At 41.4% G+C, this 26,383-nt stretch overlaps 1 protein-coding gene across 3 annotated transcripts in view; it reads right to left on the bottom strand.

The window, feature by feature from the left end:
- LOC126100114 (uncharacterized) overlaps positions 1-26,383 on the bottom strand; it is a 137,035-nt gene that overhangs the window by 72,657 nt on the left and 37,995 nt on the right. For all 3 annotated transcript variants that reach the window (XM_049910645.1, XM_049910647.1, XM_049910646.1), the window contains exon 4: positions 8,490-8,731. In XM_049910645.1, coding sequence (XP_049766602.1) covers positions 8,490-8,731 — 242 coding nt within the window. The remainder of the gene's footprint in view (positions 1-8,489; positions 8,732-26,383) is intronic.

Raw genomic sequence — 26,383 nt, forward strand, 5'->3', positions numbered from 1 at the left:
GTCAACTGTAATATCTGTCCATATAAACAGTACACCCCTTGTTGAAGTAGCCAGACAGAAGTATACGAAGAGGGATATGACAGTTACAAATGCCACTGTAAGCTCCAGCGTACAAAATGTATCCTCTCTTTTCATCATGTGAAGTAAACAATTTGCTATCATGATTGTTAATTTTTATAAGACACAGAAATTAACCTTTGTGTGTGTGTGTGTGTGTGTGTGTGTGTAAAAGTATTTACGTATAAAGCAGTTTTGCTTGCAGAACTCATGAATCTCTACAAAAGATATGTTGAGTTGGTGACAGCCACAATGAATAAGAATGCTACAAATATTTCAGCTACTTACTTCAAAAGTAGGAAACACACAGATTCACATAGGCACAGCTCACACATACACACACACACACACACACACACACACACACACACACACACACACACGAGCACTTGTTTAGGCAGTCCTATATGGTTGTGAACGTGTTTGACTTCTCTTCATCTAAAGTAGGACTTTGTTCGAAAGCTCAAATACTTCCAAATATTCTTTTCCATTGTGCCTGTCTGCACGTCAGTGCTTTCTCTACATGGTGAGTAGCAATTCCATATAGTTGTCATTCCATCCTGGGCTTTCCATTGTTTGAATCTCTATAAACTCTGGTATATTTGCTTCCCTGAGTTGCATGTAAAGTATACTTGGATTCACTATATCAATGTCTTGTCCATTATAATTATCCGGGCTGTTATGCCGTGGTCGGTTGATGAATGCTGTGGTGATTCCCAACGTTTCGTCTCCGACTGCGGGAGACATCTTCAAGCGGGTCCGTAGCTTGATGGAAGGTCCAACACACACACTGGCTCGCTACTGACTGCCGCTAAATTCCGTGTCCGCGCGCCCCCGCGCTGCTGCGTGACGTCACGTGTTTTGAAAACGTCAGTGCAATTGGCCGCTGTCCGTCGCCGTCGATCGCCGTTTACATTTTAATATCAATGTCTGTCCACTATACTTTGTCAAATGACCACCTTATCTATTTCCTTGTCAATTCCTATGACTGCACCTCAAACTAGAGGGAGCATATCAGTTGAAAACTCCAATTTACACGTAAGTTAACTGGATCTGCTTACTGCCTAAAGTCTGTATTCCAGCCAAAAGACCACCTCCTCTAACCTCTGGCCATACTCTGATTTGCTCTTCACTGCTGGAAGTACTGCTGGATGGCTGGGGGGAAAAACATTAGGTGGAAACTCTAACTTATAAATAATCAGTTGGTTCCATTTATGGCACTCAGTTAAATCTAACCATATATGAGCAATATTATAAGGAGGAGAGATTGCTACTCACCATAAAGATGACAGGATGTCAAATCAAACAGCTCTCATCCATCTAATCTCCTAACTTATTTTATTTGGCTACCAGTTTTGGCAATTTACTATGCAATTTCAGGCCCCTGACCAATGTGTAGCTAGATTCTGCCTCCATTCTGGTGAAAATACGGGCCAGATTTCTGCTTGCTATAGTGATCACTTCAACCATCAACTGCCGACACAGTTGATGGTTGAAGTGATCACTATGGCAAGCAGAAATCTACAGATACCAATATTTGAATGCTGGCCGTTATTTTCACCAGAAAAGAGGTGGAATCTCCTACATGTCAGTCAGAGCCCTGAAGATGCCGCAGTAAATTGCTGAAACTGGTAGCCAAATGGGTGAAAGCTGTTTGATTTGACATGCCATAGCAAACAACCGAGTCCCGCAACCATCTCTGAAAAGATGGACATACAGAGAGATAAAGATGACACATTGAGTTGCAGATGGGCACAAAAAAAATTTTGGTGGTTAGCTTACAGAATGGCACCTCTGTACAGCTTCTGTCAGGTTTAGGATCAGATGCCAACAGAGCTCTCCAATCTTTTCGGAGAGGGCACGCCGTGTCACTGCTGTTCTCCAAGATGTAGGCTTCATTTATGAAGAGCATAACCTTCCATTTGTTACTACAGAATAAGGTGGCACAGCAGTAAAGACACCTGACTTGCATTTTGGAGCAGTGGTATTCACGCTACTGTCCAGTTATCCAAATGTGCTCTGTTGTTTCCCTAAACCACTTACAGTGAATGCTAGAAAGATTTCTTTGAAAAAGAGGCAACCAGTTTCTTTCTTCATCTTGCACAAAGCTGAATTGTGGCTGCATTTCTAATAACCTTATCACTGATGGTAAACTTGCTTCTTTCTTCTGTTTCATGTTACTGAATTTGTAATAAACAGACAAATGAGCAAGTATTACTCTGAGAAATACATACATTGCATTGCCAGATGTCTAGCATACAGAGCAAATGCTCTGAGTGACCAGTCTACTAGACATAGATCAATTTCATTTAGTAGCTAGGACTAGATGACAGTCCTGTTATTCAACAGTGCAAAGATTAACAATATTTTTTACCACACATTCTTGATACGCTCACCTGAAGGCGGAAGCTGCTCAGATTACTCACTCTGCCTGGCAAATTACAACTAAGTTCTCGACAAGAAAATACATTCAAATACTTAAAATACCCTTGGTTTCTTTCATTTAAATTGTCAAGACATGCTTCATAGTTTTAATCAATCAATATTTCTGTCCTACTTTCCAAACTACAGAGATACTCTTCTGTACACATTACTAGACTTAGAAGGAAAGACAAAGCAGAGAATGGCTTAGTTGCAACATAAGTATAAGTACACCACGTTATGCAAGAGACCTTCTGCAGAGTTTGGAAGCAAAAGAGAAAAGTATTGAGAGAATTAGAATTTGACATGCCAGATTGCTTATCTGGTACAGGCATATTGTAGAAAACAGAGGTATGTGTTTCAGTCACAAGTACATCTTAAATCTGTCATGAAATATCAGTCACAGACTTATTCAAATCTACTAGTTATGAATAAAACAGTAATTTGTCTGTGCAATAAACAACTTACTATTAAGAGCGTATCAGGCTCATCGTCAATCATCGAGTGATCGATACTAGGGGTGCCAAAAAATATAAATTACTAAAACTCAATGAGATCGCCAAACCTGTAAAAATCCCTATCACATTCTGCAAGGAATAATGTTTGCTCAGTTGCAACATAGGTAAACCATGGTTTCCTTACCTTTTCTACGCAAGAATTCAATTTCAATAAAAGTAAGAACTTGAAAAAAAAGCACAATTTTCATTAACACTCTTTTACTCCACTGACATCTCCAGAAAATTCTCCTTCTTTGTACAGGTCCAAAAGAAAATACTTATTATTTGTGGTTGGTTGGCTGATCTGGAGGAGAGGACCAAACAGGGAGGTCATTGGTCCCAGTGGATTAGGGAAGGATGGAGAAGGGAGTCGGCCATGCCCTTTCACAGGAACCATCCATTTGCCTGAAGCGATTTAGGGTAATCACGGAAACCTAAACCAGGATGGCCAGACACAGATTTGAACCATTATCCTCCCGAATGTATCCAATGTGCTAACCACTGTGTCACCTCAGTCGATACATCTACAATATCATGAGAAGGAAAGTTGCTACTCAGCATACAGCGGAGACGCTGAATCACAGATAGGCACAACAAAAAGACTCTCACAATTGAAGCTGTCGACAACTGGCCTTCGTCAACAATACACGCACATACGCACGCGCTCACACACACACACACACACACACACACACACACACACACACACACACACACACACACGCACGCATGCACGCACGCACGCAAATGCAACTCTCACACACGACTGCAGTCTCAGGCAACTGAAACTACACTGCGAGCAGCAGCACCATTGCACAATGGGAGTGGCGAGTGGGTGAGGGTAAGGAGGAGGCTAAGGTGGGGAGAGGGAGGGACAGTATGGTGGGGGTGGCAGACAGTGAAGTGCTGCAGGGGAGAGGTGAGAGAGGGTAGCGGAAAAGGAGAGAAATAAAAAAAACTGTGGTGTTGGAATGACGGCTATGTAGTGCTGGAATGGGAACAGGGAAGGGGCTGGATGGGTGAGGACAGTAACTATTGAAGGTGAGGCCAAGAGGGTTACAGGAACTTAAGATATATTGCAGTGAAAGTTCCCACCTGCGCAATTCAGAAAAGCTGGTGTTGGTGGGAAGGATCCATTAGGCACAGGCTGTGAAGTAGTCATTCATAAGAAGGATATTATGTTTGGTAGCTTGTTCAACAACAGGGTGGTCCACTTGTTTCTTGGCCATAGTTTGTCGGTGGCCATTCATGCGGACAGACAGCTTGTTGGTTATCATGTCTACATAGAATGCAGCACAGTGGTTGCAGCCTAGCTTGTAGAACACATTACTGGTTTCACAGGTAGCCCTGCCTTTGATGGAATAGGTGATGTTTGTGACCGGATTGGAGTAGGTAGTGGTGTGGGAGGATATATGGGACAGGTCTTGCATCTAGGTCTATTACAGGGGTATGAGCCATGAGGTAAGGGATTGGGAGCAGGAGTTGTGTGAGGATGCTTGAGTATATTGAGTAGGTTTGGTGGATGGCAGAATACCACTGTAGCAGGGGTGGGAAGGATAGTGGGCAGAACATTTCTCATTTCAGGGCACAACGAGAGGTAATCGAAACCCTGGCGGAGAATGTAATTCAGTTGCTCCAGTCCTGCATGGTACTGAATTACGAGGGGAATGCTCCTTTGTGGCCGGACGGTACGACTTTGGGAGGTGGTGGGAGACTGGAAAGATAAGGCACCGGAGATTTGTTTTTGTAAGAGGTTGGGAGGCTAATTACACTCAGTGAAGGCTTCAGTGAGACCCTCGGTATATTTCAAGAGGGACTGCTCGTCACTGCAGATGTGATGACCGTGGGTGGCTAGGCTGTACGGAAGGGACTTCTTGGTATGGAATGGGTGGCAGCTGTCGAAGTGGAGGTATTGCTGGTGGTTAGTAGGTTTGATATGGACGGAGGTACTGATGTAACCATCTTTGAGGTGAGGTCAAAATCTAGACGGCCCATGAATAGGTTGGAATAGGATAGTGCCATGCGGGTGCCCACATCCGTACCCCAGATTTGTTTGTAATTATAGCCTTCAAAGGCGAAGTAATTGTGGGTGAGGATGTAGTTGTCATGGCGACTAGGAAGGAGGTTGTTGATTTCGAATCAGTCAGGTGTTGGGAAAGGTAGTGTTCAATAGTGGTAAGGCCACGGGCATTAGCAATGTTAGTGTACAGGGAGGTGGCATCAATAGTGACAGGCAGGGCACCGTGTGGTAAAGGGACGGGAACTGTGGAGAGTCAGTGGAAGAAGTGGTTGGTATCTTTTATATAGGAGGGTATGTTCTAGGTAATAGGCTGAATGTGTTGGTCAACAAGAGCAAAGATTCTCTCAGTGGGGGCACAGTAACCGGCCACAGTGGGGTGTCCTGGGTGATTAGGTTTGTGGACTTTAGGAAGCATGTAGAAGGTAGGAGCGCGGGAAGTGGTACGGGTGAGTAGAGAGATGGACTCTGGGTAGAGATTCTGGAATGGGCCTAAGGATTTGAGTAGTGACTAAAGATCCTGCTGGGTTACTGGAATGGGGTCACTGTGGCAGGGTTTGTAGGAGGAATTATCTGACAACTGACCGAGTCTTTCCGACAGGTAATCCTTGCGGTTCAAAACAACAGTGGTGGAGCCTTTGTCTGCAGGTAGAATTATAAGGTCAGGACCAGTTATAGTTTATAAGTGTGACTTACAGTACTCCTACAAAGTTGTTTTTGTTGTTCCTGTTGTTAAGGTAATCAGATGCATTGTGAAAGAGCTCATTTTACACGAAAATACATGCTTTTGAGAGTTGTTAGGAATGAAAATCAACGGATTCTTTGTAATTCTGTTCTTGAGTACCACTGAAATTAATGTTTCTTCTGCTGAACTTGTAGCACATCAATGACCTAACATCCATGAATCAGAATTTAGAAAACAAAAATAGTGTTCGATAGTGATAGAAGCTAAAGAATGAATTAAAATTTCTACCACGGCTAGACCTTGAACCCATGTCTCCTGCTTACTAGGTAGCTATGCTGACCATTACACTACTGTAGCAGTATGAGTGAAACAGCTGCATGGGCTACCCTAGTCCAGTGCCCTCTTTAACACATATTTCAACTCATGCCTTCAGCCCGTTTTCCCCTTCTTCAACCAGACAGCCTCAGAAATCCTGATGATTTAAGAAGGGGAAAATGGGCTGAAGGCGTGAACTGATATTTGTTAGGTAGAGCACTGGACTGGGGTAGTCCTTGCAGCTGTGTTACCCATACTGCTACAGTGGTGTAATGGTTAGCTCATTTGCCTAGTAAACAGGAGACCCGGGTTCAAGGTCCGGCCACGGTTCAAATTTTAATACATTTCTTCAGCTATCATTATCGAAGATAAAGCTGAGACTCGTACGTCTCAAGGAAACTATAATTCCTTTAGAGTAAAACTAGTGTGTTATGGTTTACAAAGATTGAAAAGAGATAATCCACAAGATAAATTCCTGTGGTTTCAGGCCAATGTGTGTACTCAACATTGTTATCTCAAGTCAACATTTTAATCACTTCTTCATTTAAAGGGGCTACTTCTGAACGCATGGGCAAAGCTTTCAACCACAAACAATTACTTCCAACCTTTATTGCACTACATAAACAAAATGTACATGCAACAGAGGCCAATGACACAGCTACATCTCTATTCTATATCCACCCACAGCAATAGTTGGCTAACGAACGCCTAGGTCCACAGTACAGATTTTAATCCTTGTCAATAGTTTGCAATATTGCCATAACACTCAGCCATAAACTGCAACATTTATAACAAAATTGGATTAGCAAATGTGATGTAAGTTAAGGGATAATGTCACAGAACAATAACACACATTACCAAGGTTGTTTTTTTCATAAACATTACACTTTTTAAAAGATATCTGATGGGCCTCAAAATATGTGTGGCACATTTGTATACTTGTATATTAGTTTGCACTTCATCTCAATAATGCAACCTTGTGGTCCCAACAGTTCTCTGGATCACAACATCCAAACAATGTGTAAGCATACCCGTGAAATTATTGTAACCCCAACTAGTTGCAGATGGTTAGCACTGCATGCAGGGACTGCTTCACAGATTGTTGTTTTCAAGCAGCTATGCAATAGATTAGATTACTATGACAATACTTGTTGAGGTCACGACTTCAAGAGAGAGATATGGCAGCTGTCCAAACAGTACACATTAGGTAACAATGAGTACATACGAGGTGTGATCAAAAAGTACGATTTTTTTAAATTTTGTGAGCTTCAAAAATCCAATTGTCAATCTTCTTTAAATCTTGTTGGTACATGTGTTTCTGACGTATGTTTGTATTTTCAGCTGTTTTGAATTTTAATTTATTGCTGACAGTTAAAAAGTTTATACGTTTTCAAGTGATGGCAAATTTTCACTTTCGAAAGAGATGGATCACAAAATTTGAATTAAATTTTACTTGAAAAATGGAATGAAGTGCAGCACCTGATTCGAATTGTTGATTGTGGCTTTTGACATATCTACTATGAGAAAGATAAGAGTTTACAAAATTTCAAAGAGGGTCAAGAATATGAAGGTGATGACCACCCTGAATACCCTGGCACATCAGTTACTGACAACAATGTGGAAGATGTAAAGAAAATTGTTCTGGAGAATTGCCAAATCAACATCAGAGAGGTTGCTGATGTCAGCATATCCTTTGGTTCACACTGAGCAATTTTTTTGGATGTTTTCGGCACGAAACTTGTAGCAGCAAAGTTTGTTCTGAAATTTCTGAATTCCACCAACAACTAAGTTGCATAGACATCATTCAGGAATTACTGAATTAAGTTGACAATCATCCAGAACTTCTAAAGACAGTTATAACAGGTGACGAAACATGGTTATATGGATATAACATCATGGGACAGTGCATCACGAGTTCATGCCTCATGGTCATACAGTCAACAAGGAATACTACCTGAGTATTGCATTGTTAGTGTGAAGCAATTCAAAGAGAACAACCAGAATTTTGGCAAAATCATTCGTGGAAACTGCATCACGATAATGTTCCCACTTACACGTCAATGCTTGTTTGTGATTTTCAGGAAAAACCAAACCAGTTATTTTGCCTCAGACTCCAAATTTGCCAAACATGGCCCCCCTGCAACATCTTTCTATTCCTGACGCTGAAGAGAACCATGAAAGGACATCATTTTGTCAACATTAATGAGATAAAAATAGAACCGCTGATGGAGCTGAACACCGTAACGAAAAGTCAGTTCCAGAAGACCTCCTAAGATTGGAAAAAGTTCTGAAATAAGTGTATTATATCTGAGGGGGATTACTTTGAAGGGAACAAAGTTGGTGTTGCTGAATAAATAAAGATTATTTAAGAACAACAAAAGTTTCTGTTACTTTTTGATCACTCCTTGTACATCAGTCTACAAGCGCAGTAATAATAAGAGTAAATATCACTTCATCCAACAGCCATCTAATTGCCCAAATTTCACATATACCGTACCTTGGACCACTTGGAACTTGGAAATGGACATTCTCAATTCCTGGATGGAATGCTTTGACCATATCCTTTGTAAGCTCTGGGTCTGGGAACCGAATGATCAGAGACTGATTTCGGAGACCTTTCATGTGTGAAGATTCAACTGCTAAAGCTCTTTCTGCATCTTCCTTGTTCCAAGGACGTGATGGATAGCTCTGCGACATTGGTCGTCGCTTATTTGACTTAGGTTTGGTGAAGGTCTCCTCCTGTTTTTATACAATTTTATTTGTAAAATACAATTATATTCTTAAAGAAAAAAGGCTTTTCTTACACACAAAGTGCTATAATTTATCATACATTATATTACTTGCTCAAGTAAATTTTTGAGTTTATATTTCATATTCTAGTGCAAAATGATACCAGAGAATGATACTGCACATTATTGTATTGTGCACATGAATTTGTAGGACGCAATTCAAGATAAAGAGAAAATATTAACTCCATAATTACATACATAATTAACTGACACAACTTACAATTTTGCAAATATGAATGAGAACAATTTTTGTATAAACAGTAGCTATTAAGTTTCCTCAAGAGGTGTTAAGGACAAAACAAGTTATTCAACATCATAAAGACTGAAACACCTGAAAATAAAACTTTACATCAGATTAGAAAAATAAATTTTAGAAATCACTCCCTCTCTCACACAAAATGCACTGAAAGTTCTCAACAAAAAGGAATCCCTCTAAATTTGTGGCACATAAAAAGAACAGATCACCCTGTTGGTCAGATTTTGTCTGTTGAAATTCTGTCAAAATACAGGTTTTGACCAATTAGAATTGTGACTCAAGTCATCAAAAGAAATATATGTACATTGCATAAATGGTATCATCCTTGTGAGCCTTACGAATCATACCAACAGCATCTTTGTTCAGTTGACCATAAAATTTGATGGCAAAATGTTGCTCAAACACATTCTAAAGGCACAGTGGCAAAAAACTGACTCCATCTACAGTCACTATCAACCATCCCTTGTCACTGTCTGAGAAAAATCAATTTCACAAATTTTCAGTCTAAAACTGCATGTCTAAAATGTAACTGGAGAATTGTGAATGTTGGTTTTAGGTGTGCCTGATATACCCCATAGTGTTTCAGGAGGAATGATATTTTGGGAGATGGCAGTATGGACTATTCTGAATAAATTATTCTGTACAACAGATATCCAATTATAATTTGTTACAGAGATAAGTTTTCATTCTGCACACTGATATTATAGTTTGTACCTTACGAGTCTTTGGAGAAACACTTGGTGGAACTGAACATAAAAAGTAGTTAATGTTTCTTGAGCGGTTGAGAACGCGATTATAATTGAAGACTGTAGCTTTACAAGTCTTGGGATGTAGTGGAACATAGCAAATAGTTAAGTGGGTTTTGAGTCTGAGTAAATGTGAACAGAAAGCTAGAATTTTGGAAATGGTTTACACCGATTAGGTTCTGAGAGGACCTATGGACAATTAGAGATTAACACAAATGATGACTGGGTTTTGGCAGTGTGGCATTTAAAGGGGGCCACAAGTCAGCCATGCTGGACTGCAGGTACTTGGACCCTAAGTAGCATATACGGTGGTCTAACGACAGGCATAGCACTCACATTAATAACATGAAATGAGGCTAGGGAGACCAGTAAATGCAAGTGCATCAAATCAATTAACAGAGCGCAACACATCGTATAAAAACTGTCAACTGCAATCATAAATATATTTACAATTAAACCATTCATTCCTTCATAAATATTTATACTTACTGTGTGACAAATAATTTTATGATACACGATAAACTGTATGGCTGGTAATGGCACTGCACAGTAGCCATCATCAAAGCAAACGACTATTACATTGAAACTTCCTGGCAGATTAAAACTGTGTGCCCGACCGAGACTCGAACTCGGGACCTTTGCCTTTCACGAGCAAGTGCACTACCATCTGAGCTACCGAAGCACAACTCATGCCCCGTACTCACAGCTTTACCTCTGCCAATACCTCGTCTCCTACCTTCCAAACTTTATATATATATATATAATAGAAGGAAACATTCCACGTGGGAAAAATATACCTAAAAACGAAGATGATGTGACTTACCAAATGAAAGTGCTGGCAGGTCGACAGACCCAAAAACGAACAAACACAAACATACACACAAAATTCAAGCTTTCGCAACAAACTGTTGCCTCATCAGGAAAGAGGGAAGGAGAGGGAAAGACGAAAGGATGTGGGTTTTAAGGGAGAGGGTAAGGAGTCATTCCAGTCCCGGGAGCGGAAAGACTTACCTTAGGGGGAAAAAGGGACGGGTATACACACGTGCACACACACACACACACACACACACACACACACACACACATATCTACCCACACATATACAGACACAAGCAGACATATTTAAAGGCAAAGAGTTTGGGCAGAGATGCCAGTCGAGGCAGAAGTGCAGAGGCAAAGATGTTGTTGAATGACAGGTGAGGTATGAGTGGCAGCAACTTTAAATTAGCGGAGATTGAGGCCTGGTGGATAACGGGAAGAGAGGATATATTGAAGAGCAAGTTCCCATCTCCGGAGTTCGGATAGGTTGGTGTTGGTGGGAAGTATCCAGATAACCCGGACGGTGTAACACTGTGCCAAGATGTGCTGGCCGTGCACCAAGGCATGTTTAGCCACCGGGTGATCCTCATTACCAACAAACACTGTCTGCCTGTGTCCATTCATGCGAATGGACAGTTTGTTGCTGGTCATTCCCACATAGAATGCATCACAGTGTAGGCAGGTCAGTTGGTAGATCACGTGGGTGCTTTCACACGTGGCTCTGCCTTTGATTGTGTACACATTCCGGGTTACAGGACTGGAGTAGGTGGTGGTGGGAGGGTGCATGGGACAGGTTTTACACCGGGGGCGGTTACAAGGGTAGGAGCCAGAGGGTAGGGAAGGTGGTTTGGGGATTTCATAGGGATGAACTAAGAGGTTACGAAGGTTAGGTGGACGGCGGAAGGACACTCTTGGTGGAGTGGGGAGGATTTCATGAAGGATGGATCTCATTTCAGGGCAGGATTTGAGGAAGTCGTATCCCTGCTGGAGAGCCACATTCAGAATCTGATCCAGCCGCGGAAAGTATCCTGTCACCAGTGGGGCACTTTTGTGGTTCTTCTGTGGGAGGTTCTGGGTTTGAGAGGATGAGGAAGTGGCTCTGGTTATTTGCTTCTGTACCAGGCCGGGAGGGTAGTTGCGGGATGCGAAAGCTGTTGTCAGGTTGTTGGTGTAATGCTTCAGGGATTCCGGACTGGAGCAGATTCGTTTGCGACTGACATCTCCTTCCCTTCGTTTGCGAATCTGCTCCAGTCCGGAATCCCTGAAGCATTACACCAACAACCTGACAACAGCTTTCGCATCCCGCAACTACCCTCCTGACCTGGTACAGAAGCAAACAACCAGAGCCACTTCCTCATCCTCTCAAACCCAGAACCTCCCACAGAAGAACCACAAAGGTGCCCCACTGGTGACAGGATACTTTCCGCGGCTGGATCAGATTCTGAATGTGGCTCTCCAGCAGGGATACGACTTCCTCAAATCCTGCCCTGAAATGAGATCCATCCTTCATGAAATCCTCCCCACTCCACCAAGAGTGTCTTTCCGCCGTCCACCTAACCTTCGTAACCTCTTAGTTCATCCCTATGAAATCCCCAAACCACCTTCCCTACCCTCTGGCTCCTACCCTTGTAACCGCCCCCGGTGTAAAACCTGTCCCATGCACCCTCCCACCACCACCTACTCCAGTCCTGTAACCCGGAAGGTGTACACAATCAAAGGCAGAGCCACGTGTGAAAGCACCCACGTGATCTACCAACTGACCTGCCTACACTGTGATGCATTCTATGTGGGAATGACCAGCAACAAACTGTCCATTCGCATGAATGGACACAGGCAGACAGTGTTTGTTGGTAATGAGGATCACCCGGTGGCTAAACATGCCTTGGTGCACGGCCAGCACATCTAGGCGCAGTGTTACACCGTCCGGGTTATCTGGATACTTCCCACCAACACCAACCTATCCGAACTCCGGAGATGGGAACTTGCTCTTCAATATATCCTCTCTTCCCGTTATCCACCAGGCCTCAATCTCCGCTAATTTAAAGTTGCCGCCACTCATACCTCACCTGTCATTCAACAACATCTTTGCCTTTGCACTTCTGCCTCGACTGACATCTCTGCCCAAACTCTTTGCCTTTAAATATGTCTGCTTGTGTCTGGATATGTGTGGATAGATATGTGTGTGTGTGTGCGCGAGTGTATACCCGTCCCTTTTTCCCCCTAAGGTAAGTCTTTCCGCTCCCGGGACTGGAATGACTCCTTACCCTCTCCCTTAAAACCCACATCCTTTCGTCTTTCCCTCTCCTTCCCTCCTTCCTGATGAGGCAACAGTTTGTTGTGAAAGCTTGAATTTTGTGTGTATGTTTGTGTTTGTTCGTTTGTGGGTCTGTCGACCTGCCAGCACTTTCATTTGGTAAGTCACATCATCTTTGTTTTTAGGTATATTTTTCCTTCGTGGAATGTTTCCTTCTATTATATATATATATATATATATATATATATATATATATATATATATATATATATATAAAACAAAGATGATGAGACTTACCAAACAAAAGTGCTGGCAGGTCGATAGACACACACACAAACACAAACATACACACAAAATTCAAGCTTTCGCAACAAACAGTTGCTTCGTCAGGAAAGAGGGAAGGAGAGGGAAAGACGAAAGGATGTGGGTTTTAAGGGAGAGGGTAAGGAGTCATTCCAATCCCGGGAGCGGAAAGACTTACCTTAGGGGAAAAAAGGACAGGTATACACTCGCACATACACACATATCCATCCGCATATACCTTGTCTGTATGGTATATGCGGATGGATGTGTGTGTGTGTGTGTGTGTGTGTGTGCGAGTGTATACCTGTCCTTTTTTTCCCCCTAAGGTAAGTCTTTCCGCTCCCGGGATTGGAATGACTCCTTACCCTCTCTCTTAAAACCCTCGTCTTTCCCTCTCCTTCCCTCTTTCTTGACGAAGCAACCGTTTGTTGCGAAAGCTTGAATTTTGTGTGTATGTTTGTGTTTGTTTGTGTGTCTATCGACCTGCCAGCGCTTTTGTTTGGTAAGTCTCATCATCTTTGTTTTTTATATATATATATATATATATATATATATATATATATATATATATAAAACAAAGATGATGAGACTTACCAAACAAAAGTGCTGGCAGGTCGATAGACACACACACAAACACAAACATACACACAAAATTCAAGCTTTCGCAACAAACAGTTGCTTCGTCAGGAAAGAGGGAAGGAGAGGGAAAGACGAAAGGATGTGGGTTTTAAGGGAGAGGGTAAGGAGTCATTCCAATCCCGGGAGCGGAAAGACTTACCTTAGGGGAAAAAAGGACAGGTATACACTCGCACATACACACATATCCATCCGCATATACCTTGTCTGTATGGTATATGCGGATGGATGTGTGTGTGTGTGTGTGTGTGTGTGTGCGAGTGTATACCTGTCCTTTTTTCCCCCTAAGGTAAGTCTTTCCGCTCCCGGGATTGGAATGACTCCTTACCCTCTCTCTTAAAACCCTCGTCTTTCCCTCTCCTTCCCTCTTTCTTGACGAAGCAACCGTTTGTTGCGAAAGCTTGAATTTTGTGTGTATGTTTGTGTTTGTTTGTGTGTCTATCGACCTGCCAGCGCTTTTGTTTGGTAAGTCTCATCATCTTTGTTTTTAGATATATTTTTCCCACGTGGAATGTTTCCCTCTATAAGCAAACACACCTTATGCACACACAACCACCAGCTTCATCATTTCAGCCCAAGATGCTGGAGTTGGCAGTTGTGTGTCTGTGATGTGTGCCTGTGTGTGTGTGTGTGTGTGTGTGTGTGTGTGTGTGTGTGTGTGTGTGTTTTTCTCTCTTTTACTGATGAAGGCTGTGGCCAAAAGTTATATGTGAGTCTTTTAACTCTACATAAGAGAATGGTGCACTGATGTAAGCACGGCCTCTGTTCTTATTATTTACAGCAGATTCAACACTTTCAAAAAGGAGATGTAGGTAGAAGACCAGATATTTTGTCACTGCCTAACTGAAACTTGCAAGCACTTCCATTAATACTGTTTACACAAGGAACAACTTTCATCTTGAAGGTATCAATAACACTCAGAATTCACACTGATGCTCCAATGAAAACCCACCAGCTTTTTTGTGTATAAGTCGACTGGGCCTGGCCTTTTGCACTACTGCACTGTCTTACAGGGGCCCATCACCTAGCCTTTCCCGAAAATGAGCTTCTGGCGTTATTGAAGGAGGTTCCTTTGACTACAAGAATGTCTATTTTCTTCCAGCACGATGGTATCCCTACACACTTTAGCTGTCAGGTGACACAGCATCTATACCCAACATTCCCTGGAAGCTGGATTAGCAGAAATAGTCACGTTTCCTGGTGACCAAGTGCCTTGACCTTACAAATACAGATTTTTGCCTGAGGATATAGCTGAAATTCAAAGTGTACAAAAAACACACAAGTAACAAATTGATTGTTTGGGTTATGAATAAGGCTGCTCTCATAAAAGACTGCCAAGACAGACTAAGAAGAGTAGTTATAAGTGGTGTTGTCAAGAAATCTGAAATTTTATTGCAGTTGGAGGTTGAATTTATTAAAATTAACTTTGAACTTAATCACTGGTATTTCCTTAACACTTCCTATGATTGTCTGGATTACACTGTAACAGCTTTATCTCTGTAACCAATAACAAATGAACATATTGTATGGTACATTTTATTTTAATTAGTCTATACTACCACTTTGTCATATATAAGGGGCAAGCAATCAAAAGGTTTCTGTTCGAAGGCTACACAGCACAGAATTGATATGCCAATCAGGCAAAATTGCCATAAGCATGAATGTGTCTCATTGACACATCAGGTTGAAGATACCTGTTTGGTAAAACACCATGTCCTGTTGCGTGAAGAAGTCTGTAACTGCTTGGAGCACATCCTCATCCGACAAGTACCATTGACCCTCCAAGGACCTTTTTGAGGGATAGCAGGTGTAACAACCGCATGGTGAGAGATCAGGACTATAGAGCAGGTTCTCGAGTGTCTCCCACTCAAGTTTGTGTAACTTCTGCTTTCCAGCAGTATCCTTTGGTGCACCAGTCAACAATGTTGGTTTTCTACAGACATGCTGCCCCATACATATTCTTCAGTCGCCAGTGGATGTCTATGGATGTTTGTACTTCAGCAGCCAACAAAAGAGGAACAGCACGTTGGTCTTGTTTAAACACATCTAGTAATTTACATTTCTGCATTTATTGCACGCACAGCAGAAGGACGCAAAAAGCTACATTAATCCCTTGCTTCCATCCCAGTGCTTATACACTATGTGATCAAAAGTATCCAGACACCTGGCTGAAAATGACAAAGTTTGTGGTGCCCTCCAACGGTAATGCTGGAATTCAATATGGAGCTGGCCCACCCTTAGCCTTGATGACAGCTACCACTCTTGCAGACATACGTTCAATCAGGTGTGGTGGACGGTTTCTTGGGGAATGGTGGCTCACTCGTCACAGAGTGCTGCACTGAGGAGAGGTATTGGTGCCAATCAGTGAGGCCTGGCATGAAGTCAGAATTCCAAAACATCCCAAAGGTGTTCGTAGGATTCAGGTCAGGATTCTGTGCAGGCCAGTCCATTACAGGATGTTATTGTCGCATAACTGCTCCGCCACAGGCCGTGTATTATGAACAGGTGCTCGATCATGTTGAAAGATGCAATCGCCATCCCCGAATTGCTCTTCAACAGTGGGAAGCAAGAAGGTGCTTAAAACACCAATGTAGGTCTATGCTGTGATAGCGCCACGCAAAACAACAAGGGGTGCAAGCCCCCTCCATGAAAAATACGACCACACCATAACACCACCACCTCCGAATTTTACTGTTGGCACTACACACGCTGGCAGATGATGTTCACCGGCCATTCACCATACCCACACCCTGCCATCGGATCGTCACATTGTGTACCGTGATTCGTCACTCCACACAACGTTTTATCACTGTTCAGTTGTCCAATGTTTACGCTCCTTACACCAAGCGAGGTGTTGTTTGGCATTTATCTGGCGTGATGTGTGGCTTATGAGCAGTTGCTCGACCATGAAATCCACGTTTTCTCACCTCCCGCCTAACTGTCATACTACTTGTAATGGATCCCGATGCAGTTTGGAATTACTGTGTGATGGTCTGCCTGTTACACATTATGACCCTCTTCAACTGTCGGCAGTCTCTGTCAGTCAACAAACGAGATCAGCCTGTACACTTTTGTGCTGTATGTGTCCCTTCACGTTTCCACTTTGCTATCACATTGGAAACAGTGTGATGCTTATCAGTGTGGAAATCTCACATACAGACAAATGACACAAGTGACACCCAATCACCTGACCAGGTTCGAAGTCTGTGAGTTCCACGGAGTGCCCCTGTTCTGCTCTCTCATGATGTCTAATGACTAATAAGGTTGCTGATATGGAGTACCTGGCAGTAGGTGGCATCACAATGCACCTAATATGAAAAACATATGTTTTGGGGGTGTCTGGATACTTTTGATCACATAGTATATAACGGCATCAGTTAAGTGCTGTGTTGCATAAAGATATACTATTCCTCTGAATCACCCTGTATAGTACAAATCACAATTACATTCAGTGACACCTGACTACTGATGTACAACAAACACAGAGGTGTAGCTTCCAAGACATAAATACCTGTAATACAACTAACTTTCAATAATATAGATAATTAGAAAAATATTGCTTACTGAAAAAAAGATGAAGGAAGTAAGTCAGTAAATTAATAAGTTTGGCCCCAACAAGCAAGCAGTAAGTGATTTAAACTATTAAAACAAGTACTTCAAACAATGCATATGACTGTAAAATAAGAAGAGGGGCAGCCATTTTGATAAGGAACTTAAATACCTTTTAGCATGTTAGGAATTACTTGTGGCATGCCATGAAATCTTAAAACATTTAATAATGAAGCTTCTACAGAGTATATGCATGGAATTGTGGACAATTATCTTTCTTTTGTCTTGTTCACTGCTTTCATAGCACACATCAAGCCGAAAGGCAGTGTAGTTTTCAATCGTCCCCATTAACAGCCGACAGGCGATAACATTTGTTCTCTTTCCAAGCACCTAGTTACTGCTAAACAGTGACAATTGCTCTCTTTCAGACTGTGCTTCCATGCTTCATGACAGTTTCATCTGTAGAGCAACTAAATTACTAATTGCAGCTGAAGGGTCCGTGATATTTTGATACAGCAGCAGAGCTGTCAATGCGTGTCTGCAAGTATGCTAGTGCATCTTTAAATATCTATATCAGATGAATGGGTGAAAATGAAGAATCTCATAAGCAGGTAAGGGGAATTATGTACCATGTTTATAACTTTTTCAAATGTGAATCTGAAAGTGAGACCCCACTTTTTTTTCCACCTGAAGTCACAATAACAGACAGTAGAAGTATGTGATACTGATGATAGAACTGTACACTGAATTGTAAACTGAAGTACCACAGCTGTAGACACAACAGGAGAAGTTGCTTTTGCGTGTTACTATTCGGCTTATACACGGTCCAGTCATATTAATGTGACCACCACCATTGTCCAACATCAATGTGCAATCACCACTCGCAGGTCACTCAAGGTAGCACTAGCAGTGAATAGTATATAAAGCATTTGGAGGGATGTAGAACACAGTGCAGTCGTCATAATGCATAAACGGAGCAATTTATCTGGCATCCAAAAGAGCACCATCGTTGGCTTTCAGGCCAAGGGTGGAAGCATTTCCAAAACAGCTAAGTTTGCAAACTGTTCACATGTCGCTGCAGTTAAGTATACTGTGCACGGAGAAATTGTGGTATCCAAAACAGACACTGAAGCAACTGTGGTGCATAGATGAAAGGGGTCAACAATAGCTGCAGAGGTGTGTATGGGCGAATCGATGTGCAACTGTCGAGCAACTGACTGCCCAATGAGCCAAGAGGCTACCAACAGTGTCTCCTCAATGACCGTCCAGCAAACATTGCTGCATATGAGCCTCTGCAGCCTGGTTCACACATCCATGCCGACTGCTGTTCGTTGGCAACTAAGTTTGGAATTTTCGAATCAATACCACAACTGGACGCAAGAGGTGACCTTTTCAGATGAATCAAGTTTCTGCTCCATCAGACAGATGGCCCTGTCGTGTACAGTGTGAAAGTCTGAAAGCAAGCAACCTGCAACAATTGTCGGGAGGGACAGGGCCAGATGAAGGAGCTTTATGTTCTGGGGAATGTTTTCATGGCATTACTTGCATGATATCATCGTTCTGGATGGCACAGCAGATGAACACAATTATGCATCTGTCCTACATGCAGTTCGTTTTTCCTCAACACAATAGCATGTATCATCAGGACAATGCAATGTGACACACAGCTCACAATGTATGTGATGGTTCAAATAGCACCAGGATGAGTTTACTGTACTCCCTTCACAACCAAAGTCTCCAGATTTAAACTTAATCAAGAATCTGTGGGACAGCTCGATCAGCAGTACTTTTCAGAACCTCGCTGACTCTATTCCTGCACGTCTTGTAGAGTTCCACGCAGCAAATGATGGTTTAAGTCCAATACTATAGTTTTCTCAATGAGTAATGTGTAATCATTACTAGATTTCGGATTTTGCATATCATTTTTTTACGGTACCTTGTGTTGTATCTTCACAAATTATGGTATTTTGGAGGTACTAGGCTACTTTAAATTCAAATTTAAAATGCCACGTATTTGCATATTTTTGGCATTTGAGCATATTATTGTCATATTCAGACGAAATGGTCGCAAAGATGAATATTTTTTACTTTTAGAGGTAATATTAATGTTAATTTTGTTCCCTGACAACCCAAGAACGTTCCAGAATACTAGGCCAATAAATTTCCAAAATGAGATAATACACGACGAGCCACCAGAATAAAATCCTTTCACGTAAATGTGGGTAGCTTATGGAGGGACATTATCTTATTTTGCCTATTGGTAGTTTCTCGAATAAGGATGCTAAATACTTGTGATGGTTTTTTGTTGCAAGATGGATTATCGGAGAAGAATCGTGCTAAGGTATTTGTTGTCTGCAGTTAATATGTGTTCACGTCGCTCCCCTGATCTCTGCAATGCGCCAACTAAGCTCTACTAGTTACTGTTTGCATTTCGTAATATGAATCATTCTTGCATGTGTTTCCGCGCTGTTCACATCGACTCTTTGCTACCGTCTTCAAATTATGAATATGCCCAGGCCAAAAACCAATAATTTATGTAAATGGATCGAGAGCGATTGTGCGTACATAACGAACGGAAAAATAATATTCTGCCAACTATATGTGAAAAAGAGGTAAGTTTTTTTTTCTTTTTTTCTTTTTCAATAGTATTTCCAAGAAATTAAAATAATTATTAAGTTCATTTGTAAATTTGAGTGCATGTTTTCTATGTAGGAATGGGAGGGAACAAAAAAAAAACCTTTAGGAATTACCTTCAGCATTCTTGCAAATTAGAAAAAAAATGTTAAATGTTATGAGGGGATTGAAGTTCCAATTTTTAGAAACTTATTTGTAGTCTTAATTCACTCTTTTGAGTGACCATTTTGCGGGTACACACTGTTCTCTTACATTTTTGTATAACTGTACGTACTTACTGATATTTATTCACTTCTCCAACACTTTTGGCCAGGGTTGAGAAAAAATTTCAACTGGATCAGCATAAAAAGACAACTCAGCACAAGTTTAAAAACTTTATAGCAACAACTGATCTCATTTTCGAAGCATATGGACAACAAAAATGAGTTCAATGAACATCTTTGTGAGGCTTTAATAAAAGCAAACATCCCCTTGAATAAACTTGAGAATGAAAGATTAAGGACCTTCTTGAAAAAATACACAGGAAAAGATACTCCTTATGAGTCAATGCTCAGAAAGAACTATGTGGGCCCACTGTATGAAAAGGTGAGGTTTTTCAGTAATTTTTTTGAACATAGGTATGTGAAAGTCAATGGATATAATTTGGTATATACATGGGGCAAAATAATAGTAGTTTAATTAAAAAAACTCGAAAAATAAATTTAAATTATGTTCGAATGTTTATTTTTGTAAAATGAACATTGGTACTTGGATGTAAAGAAAAGTAAATTTAAAGTGAGTGAAAAGGAAAAGACAAATGAAGAAAGGACTTGAGAAGGAGACAGTCTGTCTCGAAATGTTCATCACGGCAAAAAAGAAAGTAAATTTATTTTTAAAGAATATATTTTTTTTGTGCAAATTAAATGACTATTATTTTGATCAATGTATATACATAAGAAAATATTCAAAATATAGGTAGGTGCTAAAATGGATATAGTTTGTTTTCGTGTGTATGTCTCCTACGTACTGTCCCCATGTTTGTGGGTATTTTTTTTTATTTAGTTTCTCTATTACAGACATTGGAGAATATTAAGAAAGGCATTGGTGATTCTCCAGTCTGGCTATCCACTGACGAAACCACTGATTCTTGCAGTCGGTATATGGTGCACGCCATAATTGGAAAACACCCTGCCAACAAGGCTGGATGAGGACACCTCATACTGTGCGAAGAAGTGGAACGAATGACACACGCCACGATTGCACGCACAGTGCAGGAAGCATTGTGTAAGTTTTGCCAATATTGAATAGTTTAAAATAAATTATATGTAATATAAGAGTGCAGTTTTTCACATCATATCCTAAGCCAATAATTAGTTTTTCACATTATGTCCCAAGCCAATAGTAAAATAATAAAAAATTTGTAAAATCCTTTGAGTTTCTTTCAGGCGAGCTATGGAGAAGTAAAGATCAGAAACATGGGGAGAACAAGGTTTTGGCCATTGTGAGGGATGTTGTTGTTATGGTCTTCAGTCCTGAGACTGGTTTGATGCAGCTCTCCATGCTACTCTATCCTGTGCAAGCTTCTTCATCTCCCAGTACATACTGCAGCCTACATCCTTCTGAATCTGCTTAGTGTATTCAGCTCTTGGTCTCCCTCTACGATTTTTACCCTCCACGCTGCCCTCCAATACTAAATTGGTGATCCCTTGATGCCTCAGAACATGTCCTACCAACCGATCCCTTCTTCTAGTCAAGTTATGCCACAAACTCCTCTTCTCCCCAACCCTATTCAGTACCTCCTCATTAGTTATGTGATCTACCCATCGAATCTTCAGCATTCTTCTGTAGCACCACATTTCAAAAGCTTTTGTTCTCTTCTTCTCTAAACTATTTATCGTCCATGTTTCACTTCCATACATGGCTACACTCCATACAAATACTTTCAGAAACGACTTCCTGACACTTAAATCAATACTCGATGTTAACAAATTTCTCTTCTTCAGAAACGCTTTCCTTGCAATTGCCAGTCTACATTTTATATCCTCTCTACTTCGACTATCATCAGTTATTTTCCTCCCCAAATAGCAAAACTCCTTTACTACTTTAAGTGTCTCATTTCCTAATCTAATTCCCTCGGCATCGCCCGACTTCATTCGACTACATTCCATTATCCTTGTTTTGCTTTTGTTGATGTTCATCTTATATCCTCCTTTCAAGACACTGTCCATTCCGTTCATCTGCTCTTCCAAGTCCTTTGCTGTCTCTGACAGAATTACAATGTCATCCGTGAACCTTATAGTTTTTATTTCTTCTCCACGGATTTTAATACCTACTCCGAATTTTTGTTTTGTTTCCTTTACTGCTTGCTCAATGTACAGATTGAACACCGGGGAGAGGCTACAACCCTGTCTCATTCCCTTCCCAACCACTGCTTCCCTTTCATGTCCCTCGACTCTTATAACTGTCATCTGGTTTCTGTACAAATTGTAAATAGCCTTTTGCTCCCTGTATTTTACCCCTGCCACCTTCATAATTTGAAAGAGAGTATTCGAGTCAACATTGTCAAAAGCTTTCTCTAAGTCTACAAATGCTAGAAATGTAGGTTTGCCTTTTCTTAATCTAGCTTCTAAAATAAGTCGTAGGGTCAGTATTGCCCCACGTGTTCCCATATTTCTACGGAATCCAAATTGATCTTCCCCGAGGTCGGCTACTACCAGTTTTTCCATTCGTCTGTAAAGAATTCGCGTTAGTATTTTGCAGCCGTGACTTATTAAACTGATACTTCAGTAATTTTCACATCTGTCAACACCTGCTTTCTTTGGGATTGGAATTATTATATTCTTCTTGAAGTCTAAGGGTATTTCGCCTGTCTCATACATTTTGCTCACCAGATGGTAGAGTTTTGTCAGGACTGGCTCTCCCAAGGCTGTCAGTAGTTCTAATGGAATGTTGTCTACTCCCGGGGCCTTGTTTCGACTTAGTTCTTTCAGTGCTCTATCAAACTCTTCACGCAGTATCATATCTCCCATTTCATCTTCATCTACATCCTCTTCCATTTCTATAACATTGCCCTCAAGTACATCACCCTTGTATAGACCCTCTATGTACTCCTTCCACCTTTCTGCTTTACCTTCTTTGCTTAGAATTGGGTTTCCATCTGTCCTGTAGGGAGTATCTATCTGACTTTGTGTTTATAACCCTATAGTCACTGACCAGAAGTCTTGTTCCTCCTGCCACCGAACTTCACTAATTCCCACTATATCTAACTTTAACCTATCCATTTCCCTTTTTAAATTTTCTAACCTACCTGCCCGATTAAGGGATCTGACATTCCACGCTCCGATCCGTAGGACGCCAGTTTTCTTTCTCCTGATGACGACGTCCTCTTGAGTAGTCTCCGCCCGGAGATCCGAATGGGGGACTATTTTACCTCCGGAATATTTTACCCAAGAGGACGGATAGTGCCACATATATGGTGAAGGCTGCAAAGTGTAGTCGGATGGTTTACCCTGAAATTATTCACCTCATGTGTCTCGTTCATGGCATCCATCGAGTCGCTGAAGAGGTCAGAGCCGCACTGCCAGAGGTCAACAGCCTTATATCTTCAGCAAAGAAGGTTTTCATCAAGGCATCAAGATGAGTGAGAGCTTTCAAGACTGCTCACCCTGACTGCCCTCTGCCACCTGAACCAGTCTTGACGAGGTGGGGAATGTGAATTTCAGCTGTAAACTATTATGCAGACAACCACAGAAAAGTTGAAGAGGTATGGATGAGTATGTAGTTCTGGAGAAGTTGAATAAGTAAAGAAAATGAACACAACATAGAATTCCAATATTACACTTATTTCCCTGTACAGCAGCTTCCAGTTGAAACCAACATTCACTAGATTACTACTTTCTTGTTCCAGGTCCTACAGGGCTTTGGTCCTACAGGGCTTTGAAGATAGCGAAAATTTAGCCATAACAAAAGCCAAGGACACCTTGAAGAATTCCAGTGTGTTACACAGTCTATCTCTCATGCGAGCTCACTTGGGTGGTCTTCCAGACCTAATTGAGAAACCTAACACTCATAACACGGAAGTTACGAAGGCAGTGGCTCTCATCCTAGGACTCAGAACACAGAGCAAGAGTTGGCCAGGTCCAATCTGTGAGAGACTCGGAAGAAAATTGGATGCAGTTGTTCACAGAAATCTTGGTGGGCCTACGATTCAGAAGTTCACTCAGTTACTGGAAGGAGAGAAACGCTCCAAGAATCCAGATGATTTCACGTCTTCTGATGTCGCTGCTCTTAAATTTTTACCTGTAGTGTCATGTGATGTTGAACGATCATTTTCAAGATTGAAAATGTTATTATCTGTCCACAGGAAAAATTTTCATGTAGAGAATATGGAAAAAAAATGTAGGTAGTTCAAACAAACTCTAATTTTTAGAATTTACCAAACATATCGTGTAAGCACCTATATACTTCATTTTATTCATTGAATTATAGCCATTATTGAAAATATTTGATGGTTACTCATTAATTTTCCCAAGTAAGTTGCATATTTTAAAGAATTGATCTAATAGAAGTGCATAATTAAAGAATTTTAGCTGCATATTTAAAGACATATACTGGCAGTAAGAGTATATTTAGTTGCATATTTTAAGGAGTTTTGGCGCATATTTCGTGGGTTTTAAGTGCATATCGACCCAAACACTAATCATTACTATGCTAGACTATCCAAAGGGGACACAGAAATTCAGAATCATAAAAAAACTACTAACACAAAAGAAGAACAGATTAAATTAGACTAGTTGTGAGCCTCAGTGCCAAATAAAGCAAGTAGGGCTAACTCTTCCACACTACATGATCGACAGCCCATGTCAACAAGACACAGTGATGTTAGAAAGCAGTGTCACGACATCATGACCCGAGTGTGGCATTGATGTATATAAAATGGTCCAGCATGCTAAGAATTTTTGAATTTGAAGCTACTATCTTGAGTCTTTATTGCCACAGAGGAAATCTCCAGCACTGGGCGATGAAACATTGGACACAGAAATAGGTATTAGATCAACAGCCTAATGTCCTCATAACATAAATCATCTACAATGCAAATCCAATAAAATCTCTTTAGTTTACAAGCCATGTCACTTCAAGTAAAACACTTGACTTTTCAATAGCTGTCTGCACCATCATCACATTTGAAGTTACACTCATTGACTGCTCAGGCTGGCACCAGTGTTCCACTTATATAGTTTTGGAACACTGTGTCAGCCTGGCAGTCAGTGATTTTACTTCCTGATGATGATGGTGGAGGCCACTATCGAAAGTTAGAGTGTTTTATTCAAAGTGATGATAATATAATCATGGCCAACACTTGTTTTAAAAATCATGAAAGAAGACTGTATAGGTGGGCAAGACCTGGGACACTGGAAGGTTTCTGATTGATTATACGTAAGTTGAAACTTAAATAGTGGCAACACTGCTGTGAAGACACTATGCAATTGAATTTACTATTGTCGCTGATAGCACATGTTTTTGACATACCTACCTTACCTCCGAGCAAATGGATTCGCCCGTCCCACGTCACCAGCATGCGCACAGTTGAGGGAAACACAGTCACTTGTGAGTGAGCGGTCTAACGTAACGATGTCACTATGTTTTCGAAACAGGTAAAACGGAGTTGGATCGAGATTGAATGTGACAGATGTTGTACAGCACGACAGCATCATCAAGGTCTTCAAGAGGCATGCAGGGAATCGGCAGTGCCGTACAGAACTGTGGTACATTGGGTAAAAGCCTTCAACGAAGGTCTGCAAACTGTGGCAGACGTGCATTGGGCATGTCGTCCTAGTGTCTCTGAAGATGACGTGCATGCTGTTGCCGCGTTAGTGGACAGTGATCGACACCATACGATTCGTGAGCTCGCCCACGAAACCACATTAGCGCATACAACTGTACTTCATATCCAGAAGGAAAGCCTGGGCACGCGAAAAATTGCATCACGATGGGTTCCGCATGACTCGATGGAAATGCAGAAATGGATGTGTTAAGACGTTGCTCAGATGCACTTAGAACACTACGAGCGCGAAGGAGAGGGTTTCTTATGCCGTATCGTAACACTGGATGAGGCATGGGCCACATCGTACAAGCCAAAACTGAAACACCAATCCAACAAATGGCGTCATTATGGGTCGCTGCGAAAGTCGAAAGTGCGTCAGAGCTCCAGTATGGTGAAAGTTATGGTGATTCTCATGTACTACTGTGATGGTGTTATCCTAAGGCATTATGTTCCTCCACGACAGACCGTCAATGCACAGTGTTACTGTTCATTTTTGGAGCATCACCTGCGACCAGCTTTTCGAAAGAAGCGGCAACACTTTCTGTGCAACCCACCCATCATTTTGCACGACAATGCGTGGGCGCATACAGAGCAAACTGTGG

Source organism: Schistocerca cancellata, chromosome 9 (assembly GCF_023864275.1).
Source record: "Schistocerca cancellata isolate TAMUIC-IGC-003103 chromosome 9, iqSchCanc2.1, whole genome shotgun sequence".
Classification (NCBI taxonomy): Eukaryota; Metazoa; Arthropoda; class Insecta; order Orthoptera; family Acrididae; genus Schistocerca; species Schistocerca cancellata.